At 36.6% G+C, this 20,701-nt stretch overlaps 1 protein-coding gene and 1 pseudogene across 1 annotated transcript in view; both read left to right on the forward strand.

Moving 5' to 3' along the window:
• The window catches only part of MORC1 (MORC family CW-type zinc finger 1), a 161,077-nt gene that overhangs the window by 103,869 nt on the left and 36,507 nt on the right, over positions 1-20,701 (forward strand). Inside the window, exons 18-21 of the mRNA XM_028844635.2 lie at positions 13,753-13,815; positions 15,551-15,796; positions 15,975-16,046; positions 20,012-20,116. Of these exons, the coding sequence (XP_028700468.2) occupies positions 13,753-13,815; positions 15,551-15,796; positions 15,975-16,046; positions 20,012-20,116 (486 nt within the window). The remainder of the gene's footprint in view (positions 1-13,752; positions 13,816-15,550; positions 15,797-15,974; positions 16,047-20,011; positions 20,117-20,701) is intronic.
• On the forward strand, positions 1,583-1,775 carry LOC114676666 (small nucleolar RNA U3; annotated as a pseudogene).

A 20,701-nucleotide genomic window follows, 5' to 3' on the forward strand; every position in this document is an offset into this window, starting at 1 on the left:
CTAACTTTACATTTTGAATTCAGTTTGGGAAACTGTGTTTCATGACTGTTGTTGATTTTGAACTTAAACCTTGTATCTTGTACTCCTGATTCAACTTCATTCATCCTTGTCCCCTGACCATGTATGTGATCTGAATCTGCTCCCTTCCTCTGTCTCAATTCCTGGAGGCCAGAGTAAAATTCATACTTAATCTTAATTGGGCTCTATTTTTAACCTTGGACTTTACCAACATGTGATTTAACCTCTCCACTCCTTCCGTTAGTCTTCCCCCACCAAGTCTAGCGTTCTAACCAGGGTGTAAGGTCTCCTGACACATCAGGGATTTGCATCGAGTCCTAAAGAACTAACTGACATTTGTCCATGAACTTTGCTTCACAAGGGTCTAGAATAACTTTTCCTCCACTTGGCGGAACCCCAAAAAGGTCTTGTAGGCACAAGCCAAGACCACTAGGAATAATTTCTGGCATTTGAAAATAAAACGAAGTATTACTTATAGCGCTTCTGAACAGCAGCAGATCTAGTTTGTTTCTGTTTTGTTTTGTTTGAGTCTGAGGTTCCTACAATTTTTGGGATCACTTTTAAAACAGAAAATGCCAAATTATAAATAAGAAGTTAGGACAGTGCCACGGAAGAGGCTTGTGTAACGGAGGGATGTTGCTGCTTAAGCTGTATATACTTCGTGGTTCACCCACTGTTTGGTTTTGCATGTATTATACCATGTGGTCACTGCAGGGTTTTTTTGTAATAAAGGAGAATTACATATTTTTCATATTTCCAGTTCTCTTCTCTCCAGTCTCTTCCCCAAGATTTCCGTAATTATGTGTACTTTTGGTGAATTCTAAAACTAATTCCTGTAACTGTACGTATTATGTGGATGAAGAAACCTAACGAGAAGGATGAATGGAGGGATGAAATGATAATAACACTTAGAATGTGCCTCTATTAGCAGTGCTGTAAATGCATTGACATTTAATCCTTAGTACAATACTATGATTGTTATGATTCCTATTTTGTGGATGAGGAAACTGAGTCACAGAGAAATAATCTGCCAAAGATGGAGTTAGGAAACTGCAGAACCATGATTTTAGCCAATGCAGACTGGCTCCAGACCTCTCATTCTATTACTAAACTATATTGCCCCTCTGGCCAACGTGACATAAACAATGTAGGAATACAGGGTAGATCTGAAATGTAGGATTGATTCTTAGTTCAAAGCTGTTCGAATGACTCTGCTTTTCTATTTTCAGTTTGGCTCAGTAGCTCTTCTGTGTAAGAGAAGTTGAGAAATTAACTACTAATAGTAATCATAATTTCTTTTTCTCAGTAGCTCTGTCTGTGGTGGGCAGGTTTGGAAGGCAAGGTGACTTTGGAAAGCTTTACAGAAGGAGGAATGCTTAGGAGCTCTTTGAAGGAGGAGATGCAAGCAGCAGGATGTGGTGGACAGCACTGGCCTGGCATTAGGATCCCTGCCTTCAGGTCCCAGCCCTGTCGTTCATAAGCTGAGTGACCTCAGGCCTGAGGTCTGTCTGGTGTCTGTAGTCCTTGGTCTGAGTACCCCCAGCCTGGTGAAAAGAAGCAGATTAAGACTATATCTATAGGTCATTTCTAGAGAAGCTTCTCTGAACGTTTAGGGCACAGGAAACCACGAGGAGGAGGCACAGCATTCTCTCCTGAGCGTGGAATTGGTGTGTTGCTTCACTGCAACTGGCCGTTCATTTGCTATTGGTGATTCCTCTCTTCCTTTGGGAGGGGAATAGGGAGAGGACACAGTCAAGCACTTCCTATTTTAACAAATAAAAAAGGTGGGGGTGGGGAATTAAGCTAGATGTTTGCAAAGACCCATTCAAATTTTAGAACCCGTGAATATTAGTTGCCAATCTTCTATCACAAGCGGCTACATTTCAAATATCTTTATTCACTGATAACATTTTGAATATAAACATGATATTTCTGGAGCAGAGCAAAGTATTATATATAATACAAGGAATCATGCTAATTACCCTTTGCTCCAGTTTTTACCCTGGAGCAATGGATCGGGTAAGAGTCAGATCAGATGATATCTTACAATTTGTACTGTAGGCAAAGAATCCTAAGAAAATGTATCTGGACATTTCTATAGGAGAGCGGCAACCACACTCTCCACACTCTTTTGCTCTTTGGGAAGAGCCCTGAGTTCTAATTCCTACCCTTTGGAATGTAAACAGATCTCTGGGGGTAGGGAAAGAGGAAACTAGTGTCTCCAACTTTACAATTCTGGTCTTGTCTCTGTGGTCCCAGGTTTTATTCCTCCCTTAAAATATAAACACATATTTCCAGGGAGGTAAATGTCTCTGGAGGCAAATCTCTTCACATGCCCTCTCCACTAATAATCAGTTGCAGATTAAATTCTAAGATTTGTTCTTTTAGTCCAAGTCCCAAGTGAAGTAAATTTAATCAGAAAATCCTAACCGTACAGAAACATAAAAGTATTTTCTCTATAGTCCCACAAAGAATTGATAGAAAATTAGAAAGGAGCATTCTTTACTTTTCAGGGCTGTGAGTCTGTCTGTCTGAAAACGTCACAATTTTATAGAAATATTCACTCCTGAGATCTACACCAGACGGACTAAACAAGAATCTCTGGGTCTGGTGCTTTGGAATCTGCATTTCTGCTGCTTCCCAGATGATTCTATGCACCACTAATATTCACTTCTTTATTCCTGGTTTAAGGATTCTTCAGTTTTTCTACTTCCAGAGACAGTTCATCTTATGCAGTTCTCACTGATTCAGTCTGCGATTTGCGAGACTTTCTAAACTCATAAAGAAATGTAATAGTCTTGCTGGGAGAAGTTATAAGTATCATTTAAAAATGAATACTGATGTTTTCAAGCTTTCTAGGGTAATGATTCTTCTTTGAAATCTGAAAAGATGATGACGATGATAAAAAAAGATGCTATCATTGGTAAACAGCTACTCATTAAGTAACTCAGATTTTGAAGTAGGTTAACTGTGTTATTCAGATTTCTGTTTTACAAAAATGCAATCAAAGATGTAAGAATGTATTCCTCAAAAAAAGTACACACGTGATTTTTTAAAAATGTATTTTTAAAACTATAGGCCAACCCCAAAACTGATGCTGAAAATCTTTGTCTGTTGTTTGAAATGTATCTATTAGTGGAAATCTGTATCTCTAATTAGAACCAGAAGGAAAACTTTTAGGGGAACTATTTACATTTTTCATTTAGGTCAACTTCATTTAGTACACTTAACATGTGCAAATTTAGTGCACTAATTATATGTAAATCACTCTTTCCACAGACGATGCTGCAATAGATAAACCAAAAATCCTTTTTGTCTTAATGCTTTAGAAAACTTTCTCCTGATCTTGTGTTTTACTATTTTGCTTTGACTTTTTCACTTCAATTCCATTGGATTATTAAATTAAGTGTGCAAGTATTTCCTTTGTATCTATTATGATCTAAGCATTGTGCTAAGTCCATTGGGCCTTATAACAGAAAGGCCATTGCCAACCTCAGCAAGATAAGTTTCAGAGGGAAAGCCAGGTGGGATGAGGGGAAATGGTGAATGGAAAGTAAAGAAGTAGAAGCCATGGGTAATAAGCTGTGTTAGGAAGTTTTGTACTAAAGGAGCAAAGAAACGTGGGGTTGTAGCTAGCGCATTAGGTAGGGTTGAGGTAAATTCGTGGTTAGGAGAGATTAGACAATGTTTCTGGACCAAGAGGAAAAAGCCAGTAAAATTGAAGAAGTATAGCACACAGGTGTGATGGGACCTTTTTCTTTTTTTTTCTTTTTTTTTTTTTTTGTTGTTGAGATGGAGTTTTGCTCTGTCACCCAGGCTGGAGTGCAGTGGTGCGATTTCAACTCACTGCAACCTCCGCCTCCCGGGGTTCAAGCGATTCTCCTGCCTAAGCTTCCCCAGTAGCTGGGATTACAGGCGCCCACCACCAAGCCTGGCTAATTTTTGTATTTTTTTAGTAGAGATAGGGTTTCACCATGTTGATCAGGCTGGTCTCGAACTCCTGACCTCAAGTGATCTGCCCGCCTTGGCCTCCCAAAGTGCTGGGATTACAGGCATGAGCCACCGCACCCAGCCTGGGACCTTTTTCTTGTAAAGAGTCCAGTAAGTACAGGAAGGAAGGATTACTAGGACCGAGGTGCAGGGTTTAAGTTAGGGCAGGAGGAAGGACATTTTTTCCTCTGAGATTGTGGAAAAGAAGTTAAGGGTGTTCACACACACCTAAAACTTTTATGAAACAGGTGGGCTTTATGTGGAGGGTACAGTAAAGATTTGGAACAATCTTTGTGGAGATGGATACAGAAGCTAGTTAGGGACAAGTGAAAAGATTGTCCAGAAGAGTATGAGAACTATGCATATTTCTTGTAGTGTGGATTCAATGGTTATATATAGTTTAAGCATCACTGATCTGAAAATTTGAAATTCAAAATAATCCAAAATTTAAAATTTTTTGAGTGCGATACAACACTACAAGAGGAAAATTCATCTAGTTTATGTGACAGGTTGCAGTCAAAACAGTCAAAACGTTGTTTCATGCACATAAGTATCTAAAACATTGTATAAAATTACCTTAAGACTGTGTATAAGGTGTATATGAAACATAAGTGATTTTCATGTTCAGACTTGGGTTCCCAAGATAACTAATTATATATATGAAAATATTCCAAAATTCAAAAAGTCCCAAATCTGATTCCCAGACAGACTGTCCTGGGAATCACTTCTGTTTCCAGGCATTTTGAATAAGAGACACTCAACTTGCACAAATTTTAGCAGCCTGGAATTTCTGCAAAGATGGAAAATGATGTCGTTGATCCAAGATTGAGAATTATGAGGATGGCATGGCAGAGCATAGCTGATGTGATAGACTCTTTTTCTCAGATAGAATTGGGAATGGAAGGGAAGTCAAGAGGGTTATAATAAATTCGGAGAAAGAACTGTGGGAAAAGAAGTTTCTATGCGTATGAGGAACATTGATAATAATCCTGAAAGAATTAGAAGAACTATAAATTATAAAGAAGAGAAAAGCATTTCAGAGGTGGATAACTTTTAAGAGATGAAAAGACAATGTAAGTTGCTCAAGGTGACTGAACTTGAGCTGCCCCTGGAGTTACAAAGTGAAAGTAGCATGTGATAGAATTAAAGAAGATGAGCAGAACTCAAATGGGTGGGAGGAATATATCCAACATTCTTAAGGATATGGTGCACTTTACTAAATATATAGTTAAAACATAACCCATTCATTGACTATGGTAAAACCTTCTAGGTATAGATCTAAGGTAGAAAAGGTGTTCAGTGCAGCTGTCTTTGAATTCTTCCTCTGTCTCCTGCTGTGTTCTTCCAATTATGAGTGAATTTTTGCCTTCATCCTGTTACTGGAGGTCATTACTGTGTCTGTTCTTGCTTCTGTATTAACATAAAATGTTTTATTTGGGGCTGGGTGTGGTGGCTCACGCTTGTGATCCTAGCACTTTGGGAGGCAAAGGAGGGCAGATCACTTGAGGTCAGGAGTTCGAAACCAACCTGGCCAACATGGTGAAAACCAATCTCTACTAAAAATACCAACAAATTAGCTGGGAGTGGTGGCGGGTGCCTGTAATCCCGGCTACTCGGGAGGCTGAGGCAGGAGAATCGCTTGAACCCAGGAGGCAGAGGTTACAGTGAGCCGAGATCGCACCACTGTACTCCAGCCTGGGTGATAGAGTGAGACTCTGTCTCAAAAAACAAACAAATTATTAATGTCTTTCTACTCAAAATGTAGTTGAGACATCTTTGCTGTGTTTTTCTATAATATCTCAAGTTCTTTTGTAGAAGCAACTCTGATATTAAAATGAAAGTATAATTTATGGAACTTATAAAATAGAACTTATAAAACTTTTATTTACTCAAAATTCTGTTTAGTGATGTGATTAATAGTTCAGGTCAAAATCCATTACAATAAAACTAGCACAAAATAATTATCTTCAAGCTAGCACCTAAAATATTACAAACCCAGGTAATTTAAGAGAATTGTACATTGTGAAATCCATTTTGCTGTATCAGGAACAAGACTCATCCCAGAGTGATGCAAACACTGGAAGAGAGTATACACTGGAATTTAATATAAAGCATCCAAATACTGTGATAAGCTCCAACAAGTGGAGAAGTAACCACCTTTTGAATGTAGAGTAGACTTGTGGCACTGTTTTGGCTATGAAAGAGATGAGCAGTAGGCTCTAGAAGCATCTGTTTATCCTGCCAATCATCAACATATTGTTGAAAACCTACAATACTCAAAATCTTGTACGAGGTACTACAGATAAAAACAAATAATTGGGAGTTTACAGTTTATTGAAAGAGACCCACATGTCAACATGTAACTATTAGATATTGTGATACATACAATGATAAAAGTAGGTAAAGTATTACAGGGGACTTTTGGTATAAATATGGCTATATAAACTTAGCATTTCCCCATTCTTTTTCTGAACGTCTTCTAAGAGCAACATAGAAAATAGAAGACAAAAATGCAAACTGAAATTTTAGTCAAACTAGGAAACTGTCTTAGTCTCTTTTGTGATACTATAACAAAATACCAAAGATTGGGTAATTTATAAAGAAAAGAAATTTATTTCTCACAGTTCTGGAGGCTGGGAAGTTCAATATCAAGGTGCCAGCATCTTGTCAGGGCCTTCTTGCTGTGTAATCCCATGGCAGAAAGCAAGAGAGTGAAAGAGGGAAGGAGAGAGAGAGAGAGATTGAACTTGCAGTCTCAAATCCTGTAATAATTGGCATTAATCCATTCATGAGAATGGAATCCTCATAACCTAAACACCTCCCTTTAGGCCCAACCTCCCAACATGGTTGCATTGCAGATTTAGTTTCCAGTACATACTTTTTGGGGGACACATTCAAGCCATAGCATAGATGTATATCAGCATATTTCTCAGAGCTGCTCAAAACAATCGAGATGATGTAGGAGCTCCACAGGAAGAACAGAAGAGAAATCGAAGGAGGAGCCCAGCGCTAGCATATCAAAAGAATCAATACAAATACACTTACTGAAAAAGGATACATCTAGAGATGGAAAAGCTATAGTCGTTATCTGCAATAGCCAGCAGGCAACAGGAACCCTACTGGACCAACTTTGATTCACAGAAGTAGAAAATGTGAAATGCACATGAAAGGACTCAAATAAGGCACAATTTTCAGAAGCGATATTTTTTGTAGAGATCAGAGGAAAAGAAGCTAGGCTTGTGAAAAATAACTTGCCTAGAAATTTACCCTCCACTTACCCTTTCTATAGAAAGCTCTGGGAAAGAGCTGGTCCTGGAAAATCCACCTTTTAGAATGACATGTTTTAAAAAAGCAACTAGTATAGCATCTAAACAGATACATTAAAAAAAAAAAAGATTCCAGTAAAATATCGATAAGAAACCATATAATTATATAACAAATAAAATACTGCAAGAAAAATGTTAAAGAATTCTAGCAAAATATAAATACAAAAAAGAAGCAACTATAGCCATTCCTGATAAAATTTTCAGAAAAACAGGAATAGAAGAAAACTCTCTCGATTGATAACGGGCATTTACAAAACACTTGCAGCTAAAATCTTGCTTATTAGTGAAAGAATCAATGTTCTCCCACTAAGGTCAGGAATGAGGCAAGGGAGTTTCACTCTCACCCTCTAGTTCCACATTTTACAGGAGGTTCTAGATGGTGTGAAAAGAGAGAAAAAGAAAGAAAAGGCACTCAGATTGCAGAAGAAGAGGTAAAAGTTTTTTTTCTTTCAAAATTTGATAGTTTGTGTAGAAAACAGATAATATTTATAGAAAATTACTACAACTACTGAAATGAGCTTTAGCAAGGTTGCAGGATACAAAATCAATATATAAAAATTAATTTTCTACGTATTAGCAGCAAACAATTGGAAATTGAAATTGAAAAATACCATTTCCAATAACATTAAAATATATTAACTACTTGGAGATAAATTTGGCAAAAGACATGTAAGACCTGTACAGTGAAAGCTATAGAACACTGCTGAAAACATTAAATAAAACACATAAATGGAGAGAGATTCTATGTCATGAGTTTGAAGAGTCAACATTGCTAAGATAGCTATTCTCCCCAGTTAGCATCAATTAAAATTCAAGCAAGTATTTTGATAGAAATTAAAAACTGATTCTAAAATTTATATGGCGTGCAAAGAATTTAGAATACCGGGGCCTATCATGGGGAGGGGGGAGGGGGGAGGGATTGCATTGGGAGTTATACCTGATGTAAATGACGAGTTGATGGGTGCAGCACAGCAACATGGCACAAGTATACATATGTAACAAACCTGCACGTTATGCACATGTACCCTACAACTTAAAGTATAATAATAATAAATAAATTAAAAAAAAAAAAAAAAAAAAAAAAAAAAAAGAATTTAGAATAACCTTAAAAAAGAACAAAGTTGGAGGAATCATACTACCTAATTTTAATACTCGTAATAAAACTGTAGTTAAATCAGTGTGGTATTGGTGTAAAAAGAGACAAATATAGCAATGAAATGGAATAGAGAGTTTAGAAATAGACCCACAAGTATATGGCCAGCTGATTTTCAACTAAGGGACCAAGATGTTTTAATGAGAGAATAAGAATCTTTTCAACAAATGGAATCAAAACATTTGGATAGTCATATATCCCCCCAAATAATAAACATTTATTCTTATTTCCTGTTATATACAACATTATTTTGAAATGGATCATGGAGCTAAATGTAAAAGATAACCTTCTAGAAGAAAATATAGGAAGAAATTTTAGTGACCTGGTATTTGGCATATATTTCTAAAATATGACACAAAATGCATGAACTATAAAAAGAATTTTTTTAAAATTGTACTTCATCAAAATTAATGACTTTTGCTCTTCAGAAGGCATTGTTGAGAAATTGAAGTCAAGCTACAGACTGGGAGAAAATATTTGCAAAACAATACCTGACAGTGGACTTGTATCTAGAGTATGGAGAGAACTTTTAAAACTCGGCTGGGCTCGGTGGCTCACGCCTGTAATCCTAGCACTTTGGGAGGCCAAGGCGGGTGGACCACCTGAGGTCGGGAGTTCAAGACCAGCCTGACCAACACGGAGAAACCCCATGTCTGCTAAAAATACAAAATTAGCCGGGCGGCGTGGGGGTGCATGCCTGTAATCCCAGCTACTCGGGAGGCTGAGGCAGGAGACTCGCTTGAACCTGGGAGGCAGAGGTTGCAGTGAGCCAAGATTGTGCCGTTGCACTTCAGCCTGGGCAACAAGAGCGAAACTCCGTCTCAAAACAAAAACAAAAACAAAAAAAATAGTAAGAAAACAATGCAGTTAAAAAATAGACACATTTAAGCAGGTACTTAACCAAGGGAGACATGCAGATAGCCAATAAACACATGAAAACTCAATTTCATTAATAATTAAGGGAACTGCAAATTAAAACCACAATGAGATAACCACTACACACTCACTACAATGGATAAAGTTAAAATGATTATGCTATGTTGACCTAGGATAGAGAGCAACCATTAAAAATGCAAAATGGTAAAATGACTTAGGAAAACAGTTTGGCGGGGTTTTTTTGTTTGTTTTGGTTTTTGTTTTTTGAGATGTGGTCTCACTCTGTTGCCCATGCTGGACTGCACAGTCATAGCTCACAGCAGTCTCAAACTCCTGGCCTCAAGCGATCCTCCTGCCTTGGCCTCCCAAAGGGTTGGGATTATAGGAGTAAGCCTAGTTTGGCAGTTTTTAAAAAGTTAAAGATACACCTATCATATGACCCAGATATTCCACTCCGAGGTATTAGTCAAAAGAAATGTAAGCATATGTCCACTTCAAAACTTGTGCTTGTGTGCTTATACTAAGCAGCTTTGTTTGTAATTGCCAAAACCTGGAAGCCATCCAGATGACCATCAAAAGGTGAAAGGACAAATTATGGCATGTCCATTCAGTGGAAAATTACTTAGTAACAGGAAGGAATGCACTCTTGATTCACACAGCAATATGGATGAGTTTTTAAATAATTCTTCTGACTGAAAGAGGTCAAACAAAAAAAAGATTGCATACTGTGTGATTTCACTTAATATAAAACTCCAGAAGATGCAGCTAATTGACAGCAAGAGAAAGCAGATCAGTGGTTGCTTAGGAATGGGACAGGGTTGGAAGAGGTGCTGGGGAGACAAGGAAAGTTTTGGAGATGATCGGTATGTTAATTATCTTGATTATTATACATATATCAAAAGCTTTCAAATTATATATTTGAATTTTGTGCTGTTACTTGTTTTTCAGCTATATCTCACTAAAGCTGTAAATTAGAAAAAAGAAAAATTAAAATGCACATCAGAAGGAAATTAAACATACACATTTATACATACATTTTTTAAAACTCAATGAAAAAGGTCATTTTTATGCAAGAAGATTCTAAAACAGAAATATAAGGATTTGTGAAGAGATGCTGAGACTGTAGGAGACAATGAAATAAAACATAATTTTCAGAACTTAAGGAAACAGAAGAAATGAAATCATACAATTGGAAAGAACACAAGGCAAATTATCATTTTGGTAAGGACAGTGGGGCTGTAGAGCAAAGGTCACAAACTATTACCCATAGGCTAAATCCAGTCCACCCCCTGTTCGTTTATGGCCCACAAGCTGAAAATGACTTTTACATTTTTAGATGGTAAAGAGAGAAAGGGAGAGGAGAGACAGAGAGAACACTGACCTGCAAAACTATTTTCTATCTAACCTTTTACAGAAAAAGTTTGCTGTCCCCTGGTGTAGAGGATAAAAGTAAAAAGCAAATAAAAATAATAGAAATTAGGAAAGAATTGCTTACAATTAATTACACAGAAAATGATAATGATAGAAGTAAGAAGGAGACACAATATTTGCATAATTTGAATACCCAGAGAAAACAGAATAATGGAAGAACACATTTTTAAAGATATGAACCAGGCATGCTTTTCAGGAAAAGGGTAAAACTTGAAGCTACATGTTTGAAATGGTATGCTACACAATAGGGAAAAACTGCCCCCAGAATAGTCAATAGTAAGATGTATATTATAATAAAATTACTCAACTGTAAAAATATAGATTCCTTTGACCAACAGGTATACACATCAAGTCACCTATAGGGACAAAACAGTTCACTTTGGCTTCAAACTTCTCTAAAAAAAAATCAGCTCCAGGTGATGAAGTAAAAACTGTAAGATCCTCATGGAAAGTGTGAACCAAGACTTTTATATTCACTAAATTACTCTTCACATAAAAAGCCTACAGGTAAATAGTTTTAAAAATAGGAAAGAACTGGGTATGGTGGCTCACGCCTGTAATCCCAGCACTTCAGGAGGCCGAGGCAGGCGGATCACAAGGTCAAGAGATGGAGACCATCCTGGCCAACATGGTGAAACCCAGTCTCTACTAAAAATACAAAAATTAGCTGGGCATGGTGGTGTGCACCTGTAGTCTGAGCTACTTGGGAGGCTGAGGCAGGAGAATCGCTCAAACCCGGGAGGTGGAGGTTGCAGTGAGAGGAGATTGTGCCACTGCGCTCCCGCCTGGCGACAGAACAAGACTCCATCTCAAATAAATAAATAAATAAATAAAATAAAAATAGGAAAGAACTCAGGAAATATTCTCATGGTCTCTTTTTGAGGAAACTACCAGGGATCAAACTTCAACCAGCAAGAGATGTCTGAAAATTCTACAGCAAAGAACTGGATGTAAGCATTGACTGTATTTAATTAAAGCAAAAAGCCTAAAATATATGTGACATTAAACACCAGACTGAGTGTAAATACCCTGGCAATGTAAAAATAATTCAGCTAACAAAAAAGGAAAGGCAAGGGTGATAGAAGGGGAAAAGTAGTTTGATGTTTGCCTCAACTGTAATAGGAGACCAAGAGGTGTCATTTATTTGATTTCAACATACTTCTTAGTACTAAGTTAGACACTGGGAAGGATCATACTGTTGATAAATATCAGGGGAAGAAAAGGGGGAAGAGAAAATAAATTTTGCTACTGTTCAGAGTAGGAAATACATAGATCCTGTCTAAAGACAAAGAAAACTAAAAATATTATATAAAGTTATCACCATAATGGAGGTCACCAGAAAAAGAGAAAATACTATATATCATTAAAAACTTAAATTATAAAAGTAAAGGATAAAATAAAATGGTTGAACCAATATCAAACGTGTGTATGATGTCAATAAAGCAATAATTACAAGTGATATATGAAAAAAAGAGACAATCATACTAGTAATAGGAAACTTTAACTTACTCTCAGCTCAGGGATACCTAAACAATCAATAATAATAATAGCAATATACATATAATTTTATCTATCTATCTGTCTATTTATCTATCTATCTATCTAAACTCTGCACTCTCAAAATAGAGGATGTATTTCTTTTCAAGTACTCTTGGAATAATCACAGGATGACTATATGCTAGGCCACCAAAAAGCCTGGCAGAGACAATTTAGCAGTGTCTATCCAAATTGTAAATGCATGTACCTTTTGACCCAGAAATTTCACTTTTGGAAATTGATTATATGGACATATTAACCCAAATGTGAAATTACCTATTTACTAGGTTGGTCACTGCAAAATTGTTTGTATAGTAAAAGATTAAGAAGATCCAAATGTCAATCAACAGACCTGGTTAAATACATTTTTTTTTGCAACAATACACTGGAATACAACAATACAGCTGTAAAAGAGAATAAGAAGCTCTTTATGTACTAAAGAGAAAGACCTCTAGGATATATCCTTAAATAAAAAGGCATGATGCAGACCGTGTGTATAATATACTACCATCTTTCCCTGCCACAAAAAGTGGGAAAAATATATATATATACACACACACACACACACACATATATATATGCTTATATATATGAAATATAAACAAATCTCCAGAAACATTAAACAAGATGGTGGTATCAGTGGTCACATGTTAATGGAATATGAATTAGACAAGTGGAGATTGAAGTAGTAAAGAGGCTTCCTTTTAATATACTTCTAAAAATGTGTTGTCACATGTGACTACATTACCTCTATAAACATGTAGACAGGAACAATGCCATGCGGGCATAGAAGATAAAGCAATTAATTATCCCTTGGGGAATTGGAGGAGACCTTCAGGATAGTTATCTGAACTGAGACTTGAAGGATGAGTGGAATTTGACAAATGGACAAGTTTGGAAAAGTCATTTCAGGCCAAAGTATGGAAATATGAAAATAAGCCTGAGGAATAGTAAATGTGATTGGGCACTGACTGCATTAGGGACATAGTCAGGGCCAGTTTACCCTCAAGAGTCCATTGAAGCTGATGCCCAGAGCTCTGAACTAGACAGTGCTGCTGCCTAAGGTCAGGATTCCTTCCAGACCCGGAACCCTGTAGGTGGGGAACAGAGTCTTGAGAGAAAAGAGACAAGGGCTGTGGAGGCTGGACACGAGACTCAGTTCAACAGAGCAATGCCTTGGTCAAAGACATTTGATCCATAATGCTTCAACAAACCATTGGATTTTCTTGCACTGTCTTGTCACTACTAATCAGAACATTACTGCAGTATATATAAACTTAAATGCACTCCTTGAACAATTATTCATGAGGGTTTGCTATCTTGACCTTTCTTTAAGAAATGGAGAATGCTGAATTATTACCCTATGCCAACTGAAGGTTATTTTTACTTACATTTGCCTTAATGGTTTGTTTTCCCATAAAGCCTCAATTTATACCAGTGGACGAAATCACTGTCACTTCCACCTGCCTAATTTCAGCAAATAAGGTGAGTAATTAATGTAGGATTAAGCAATTTATGTCATGTTTTAACCATGTGAAGGATAAGCCTTATCGAGGGCCAACGGTCTTCATGGTTTATGAGGTTCACACAGTGAAGCACTAATATATTTTAACTGCCATTTTATTCTTGTTAGAGTGATACATGTTTATTAGGGATAAGTTAGAAAATAAAACATAAACAAAATTTAAATCACCCATTATCTTCCTTCCTGTGCATAATAACCTTTTTAAATGATGTATTTCTTTCCAATACTTTCTAGGGATATATACATATATGTTTTTTGTCTACGGATGTGTATTTGCCTAGAAATATGTTTTATATATAGTTCCTATGTTTTTGCTAAATGTCATATTACATTATATTCCTTGTGTTTGCTAAATGTCATATTACATTATATTCCTCAAATGTCTGTTCTTATGTAGAATTTAAAATTTAGAGAGGAACATTTTTGAGCCTTTAGTTAGAGCTTCTCAGTTATATCAGTCACACACAAAAATATGGAACTCTTTATAATTTTAATTATTCACATTTCTTAACAGGCAGATGATGGGATTTATAAACTCAGACAACCTTTAAATAAATAGATTTCTGATATACATAATGTATTTTGTATCTTTGGCATTTCTTTACTATTCATTTTAAATATTGGAACAGTTGTTTCCATCCTGTCTTTTTAGTTTATGTATGTGTGTTTTTAATTTGCACCTTCTGCTACTATATCAAGGAATCAGAGACCAATGAACCCAGTAATAAATTGGAGCTGGTATAGTCTTATAATCCAGCTCCCTCCTTTTATAGTAATTTATCTAAGATCACCACATACCTGAATTGCAAAACCAGACTTAGAATCTACCCGTTTTATAATAAATTATCACCAGAGTCTGAGAGCAAGATGAAGAAAGGGATTCTTCTGGAGTGGAAAGCAGTAAAAATCACCTGCAAGTAACTTGCCATGGGAAAAGATTGTAACATGTCATTGTAAGTCCTCTGTAATAATAACATTGTCTCATGCCTTGAGATTTGACTTAGCTATGAACAAACTAGTATACTCAACTGTATCATAACTTTACAAAATGGTGGTGGTTTATGTGAAGGAAAATGGGAGTTAAAGAGTTTCATTAAGCCCTCAGCACTGTTGCGGAGAGGGTTACTTGACTAGTGGACACTAAGGCTATGGAGGATAATGATATGCTTAGAATAACTAGAATGTCACTCGGTGCTCTGCCCTCAACTCCTTTTCTTCTAATAGTTATTTTTGGTTTCTTACAAAAGAGAATATGCTCTAACAAGCAGGCACGTGTATTCTAGATCTCTTAGCAAATGTATCTTTCATTGACTGCAGTAGCAGCTAGCAAGGGGCAGGAAGCAGGATGTGAATCTGGATAGGGATAAGGACCAGCCTTGTTTGCAGCAGGGAGCCAAAGGCAAGTGAACCTCTATTGGGATGAAGTCAGAATGCACAGTGTGTTCTCAATTGCTGGGCTTTTTTATCCTCAAAATCAGATTTCTTGACCCAGCACAACTTTGCAGCTATTTAGGAATCAAATTCTTAATAAGCCATTGTGGCATTATACATTTGCTAAAGTTTCTAAACTTTTGATTTTTAAACTTTGTATTAGCAATAAGAAATACCTATTATAATGAGGTTATGAGAGAAGTGGTGATTAGTTATAAATAAGCTATCTACCAAAAAATAAAAACATGTTCTTTGTTATTTAAGGAAAATACCAAAACCCAGAAAATCAGGCTTTTGGGCGATGACTTGAAGCATGAATCTCTTTCATCCTTTGAGCTTTCAGTGAGCCATAGAGGACAGAAAAGAAACATAGAAGAGACAGACTCTGATGTAGAATATATTTCAGAAACGAAAATTATGAAAAAGTCTATGGAGGAGAAAATGAACTCTCAACAGCAGAGACCTCCAGTAGCTCTGCCAGAAAATGTCACACTAGCTGAGAGATCCCAGGTATTATCATTGTTTCTTGTTCACAAAACAATTCACTTATTCTGGAAATAGCATTCGGTCAAGGTTTTGCTTCATCTTCACATTTTAAGACACTCTAATTATAAAATATACATTGCAATCTGTGTTTCCTGGACAAGGTCCCAATTTCTAATTTTTTTTCTGTATTCTGTTTTGAAAGAAAAGTCAGATTGCTAATATTACCAGTGTCTGGAGAGCTCAACCAACTGAAGAGGCCCTGAAGGATGCCCAGGTGGGAAAAGGCTTTTAAATTTGTATTTAAGGGAGAAATATTCATATAGGATAAACCTTTAATCTTTAAGTTTTGCATTCAATGCTTTATAGGAAAAATGCTTAGCTAAATCATACATATTGTTACCCTGTAATCAAGGTTCTGAAAAAACTGGGATATAATGTATTACTAAGTGTTGAGAGTCATGTTAACAAATGCACCACTCTAGAATTTTCATGTGTACAGATGAGTTTGTTTCTTTGAAAAGAATCACAACACATTTATTCTTACAGAGTTGCCATTATTTAATTCTTTTTTTTGAGGATTTGCCCTCAGATACAGTTTATAACAATATGAATGCCTACAATTGAATGGGCATTTACCCTGTGCTAGGTTCAGTGCTGAATGATTGTAGACATCATCTCAATAACTTTCATTTTATATCTTTTTAAGCCAAAATTTACTGCCTAGTTTATCTACCTTGTCCATCACATTTGACTTCTAATGCCCTTTTACTATTTCCACAAATTAAATTCAACTTTAAGGAGTAGATATTGTTCACCATAGGAAATATTCAAATGAACAGCTATAGGCTCTGAAAGCCATAAACTTACTTAATTAGCAAATATCTGCTGAGTTCTACCCAGTGTAAGACATTGGATTAGTCGTGGTGGGAGACAAGATATTTTATGCATGATCCTTTCCAAAGGAATTATTTTGAATAGTAGTTACATTATAGAAATCTCTCACACATTCCTTATAATATCTTTGGCAAATGGTATACAGACTCTCTGAAAATCTTTAGTAAAAATCCTTACTTCCTAAGGCAGCCTTTCCTTAATACCATTTTTTGGGTAGCTCATCCTCTTAAAGTATTTCAAGTCCATTTTCCTATAATTTTGAAATTTTTGCCCAAATCTTTTCTTGAGACTATATGAGCCAAGCTGCATCTGTTTACAACCTACAGAATTTCAAGTTTTTTGTTGATTTGAATTATGTATTGTACTTGAATGTAACATTTTATATATTCAGCAGATATTCAACCCTTGCTGTGTTCGAACTCCTGCATGTTATCACTTTATAATCATATCTCTTTTAACTCAGAATTCCAGAAAGACTCATTAGCTGTGCAATTTCAAGATTTAGGATTTGTCAGTTTATTGTATAGATATGTTACATGCTCTAAAAACATACAGTCCATTGAGAAGTTGAGAGTGTGTCCAAGTGTTAGAACAAAACATTTTAGACATTAAATACAGGGACTCACTCAGTATGCACGTGCATGTGTGTGTGCATAAACATATAATATGTAAAGCTATATGAAGCAATATACACACACTTCACGTATATATACTTATACCAGTATATACATAGATGTGTCTGTATATGTATAATTTTACTATGTGCCATTCAGTATGCCAGTCACAGGAGATTTGGGAATAAAACCACATATGGTTTCTGCCACCATCAAACTTACAGTCTAGTGATAGAGACAGACACCCAATAATTACAGAGACAAACGTCAACTGCTACTATGGCAGTTTTTATGACACAGTAGCATGAGTGTTTATAATAAGGGTTTTTGATTCTGGTAGGACAGGAACATCTTCCCAGAAAATATGGTAACTAGCCTTTTAGGATTGAAATGTAATTACATTGGTAAAAGGGGAGGAAAAGCACTTCTAAGCAATGGAAAAAGAGGAAACATGGTGAACATGAAGAACTTTAAAAAGACAAGTAATCTATGGCAGGGAAAAGAGATGGAAAGGGACTGTGGTGTGAAGGAGTAGGGCAGGTCCTATAGGCCACCCATAAGGGGTTTTGCATTTATCCTGTAAGTAATGGGAAACTATTGAAGAGTTTCAAGCAGGGAAGTGACATGACCAGAGTTTTCTTTAGTGAAGATTGCTTTGGCTGAGTATAGAAGAAAGGTTAGGAGAGAGCAGAGTTGTTGGGAAAGACAGTCTCAGGGGTATAGCATTTTGGCCTCCACCTTGCTGCATAAGAATGAACCTTGAGCCATTCTCTTACCAAGAGATGAAGACCACACATGGCCTATGCTGGGTTTATTGCCTTGTATGGAAATATTTTCTCTGTTGCAAGTCCAGTGTATGCTCTTTTGTTCTACTTAAATGTGTGTGTCACATGAAACCTTGGTCAACCCCACTGCTATATCTGTCTTCCTTAGGGAGGGAACACAGCATCTTTCTCCTGTAGTATGAGAAGGGTGCATGTAGCCAATTGCCCAGCATTGGCTGATGGGGGAGCCTGCTGGGCATGGGGGACTGATACACACTTCTGAGGCTGATCTTGCTCTTCTCTATGTGAGTAAAGCATTGTTCCATCTAGTGCCTGACTGCATTGTGTTTTCTTTGGCAACTCCAATAAGCAAGATACTATAGGCAGAAGTTTTGAGACTCCTCCTCTGGAACTGATAACCAGTACATGGTGTTTCTGTTTCACAGATAATGCTTAACAAAAGTGAATGTGGGCAGAGCAGTTAGGAGACTTGACCGTGCTCTGATGGAGAGATCACAGTGGTGTAGGCTAGGATGATGGTGATGGAGGAGGTAACACTGCCCTTTCCTGGGGGCTGTCTTTATTGGATATAGAGGATCATGTAGAGGAAAACAGCAGAATGACTACAGAATTTTGAGCTCTTTCACCAGGTTGAATGGTGATTCCATTAATTGAAATTGGTCATTGTAGAAGGTGACTGGGCTTCTGGAGAACAGCATGAGTTCAGCTTACATAGTTTGAGACTTCCAAGAGGATGTGCCAAGTGAAAAGTCATAAACATGAGTCTGGATTTCAGAGGTGAAGTTTAAATAGGAGACAGTCTTGTGAGGTATTTACATGCCTAAGGATGAATGAGGTTGAATGAGTAAGAAGAAAAGAAGGACTAGATAGAAACTTGCAGAATTTTAGCATTTTGTGGCTAGCTACGAGAGTACAGCTGTGCACAGATGATTGTGAAGGAATTGCCAGAGCAGTAAGAGAAGAAACCAGGAATTTACTATTTCATTAAAACCAAAATGGAGGAAAAGGGTGATTTGAAGAGAGACTGTCACGAAGGCTAAATTCTGTTGAGAAGCCATCTCAACTGGCCAAAGACATAAAAATTGTCTGTTGACTTAATGATTTAGAGGTAAGAGGGATGATCTCAGGAATATTTTTGTTGTTGGAGTAGAAAGAGTAGAAACCAGATTATAGATTCATGCAAAAGTAATTGCTGTTTTTGCCATTAAAAGTAATGAATTTACCGCTAAGTGGAAGATGAAGAAATGGAGACAGATTGCATATCAGCTCTTAGAAAAATAAGCTAATATCCCAGGCATGGTGGTGGGCGCCTGTAATCTCAGCTGCTCAGGAGACTGAGGTAGGATAATCACTTGAAACTGGAAGGCGGAGGTTGCTGTGAGCCAAGATCGCACTACTGCACTCTAGCCTGGGTGACAGAGCGAGACTCCGTCTCAAAACAAACAAACAAACAAACAAACAAAAAAATAGAAAGATAAGCTAATTTCATTCCAGAAGACATTATATATTTAAGAAAATCTAGAAATCCCCATTTTCTCCTGGATAAATCAGGAGATTGTGAAATTCTTTATAAGCACTTGAAAAATTAATTTAATCAGGTTTTAAACTGTAATTGAAACAACGTTTGATTACTCGAGGATTATTTGTAGTAAATTTCTAATATCCTGTCCAATAAACACACTAGGCATTACCACCAACAGAGAAGGTTCAGGAAATATAATTAATTTTAATATTAACCTAAGCAGCATGGAATTAGGAAGGCAGATATGCTCTGAGTAAATCTTACCACGTGCTTATCATATGCAAAGATCAGAAATTGAATTTTCGCTATATATCCTACAAAAGTCTACAGTATGTAGAGGCAGAATGAAGAGTGAAGGTAGCTTAATGGTACCATTGATTGCAACTAATCCTTGTATTTTTTTTTTGTTAATTCCTTGGTATAGGCTGCTTTTTGGGAAATGAAAAAGAAGCAGAGTCTGAACTTTGTAGAGGAATGTAAGGTGTTGATTGAAGATGACAACAGCAAGAGTGATTCAGATATTATCCTGGTGAGATAAACTAAACACTAAATGACACCTTGACATTTTCATATTCACAAAGGTTAGAGGGATCTGTTAGTGCCTCAAAGTAATGGAAACATTTAGTTGGATAACCTGGTTTTTAGATGAAGAAATAAGACTCAGAAAAGTTTAAGTTACTTGCTCAAGGCTACATAAACTAGTAGAGATACATCTGGAACTTACGCATCTCCACCCCTAATCCACGGCCCCTTTCTGTTTTAGTTATCAGGCTAAGAAAGCCTTAATATATATGTAAATATACAAAAATTTACAAAAGTTATATATATAACTTGAAGGTCATTGTGAAAACTCATTCCCAAATCTGAAGAATATGATCCTTTCTATAATTTGTAATTTGGACTCTCACCAGAAGGTTTACTTCTGAATTGACTTAAATTAGGCAGAGAAAAGTCTATTCAAGGATTATGGGCATGCTCCCCATTTTCTCCTTTAAATAATGTCTTCCTATTTCTAACTTGATAGTTGATATCAAGGAGTACCTGTCTGGGCTCCTGTAGAATCGAGTTGCTTTGCCTTCACTAAACCAAACGTAAAAAGCCCTTGGTGTTTAGG

This window comes from Macaca mulatta, chromosome 2, assembly GCF_049350105.2.
Source record: "Macaca mulatta isolate MMU2019108-1 chromosome 2, T2T-MMU8v2.0, whole genome shotgun sequence".
NCBI classification, from domain to species: Eukaryota; Metazoa; Chordata; class Mammalia; order Primates; family Cercopithecidae; genus Macaca; species Macaca mulatta.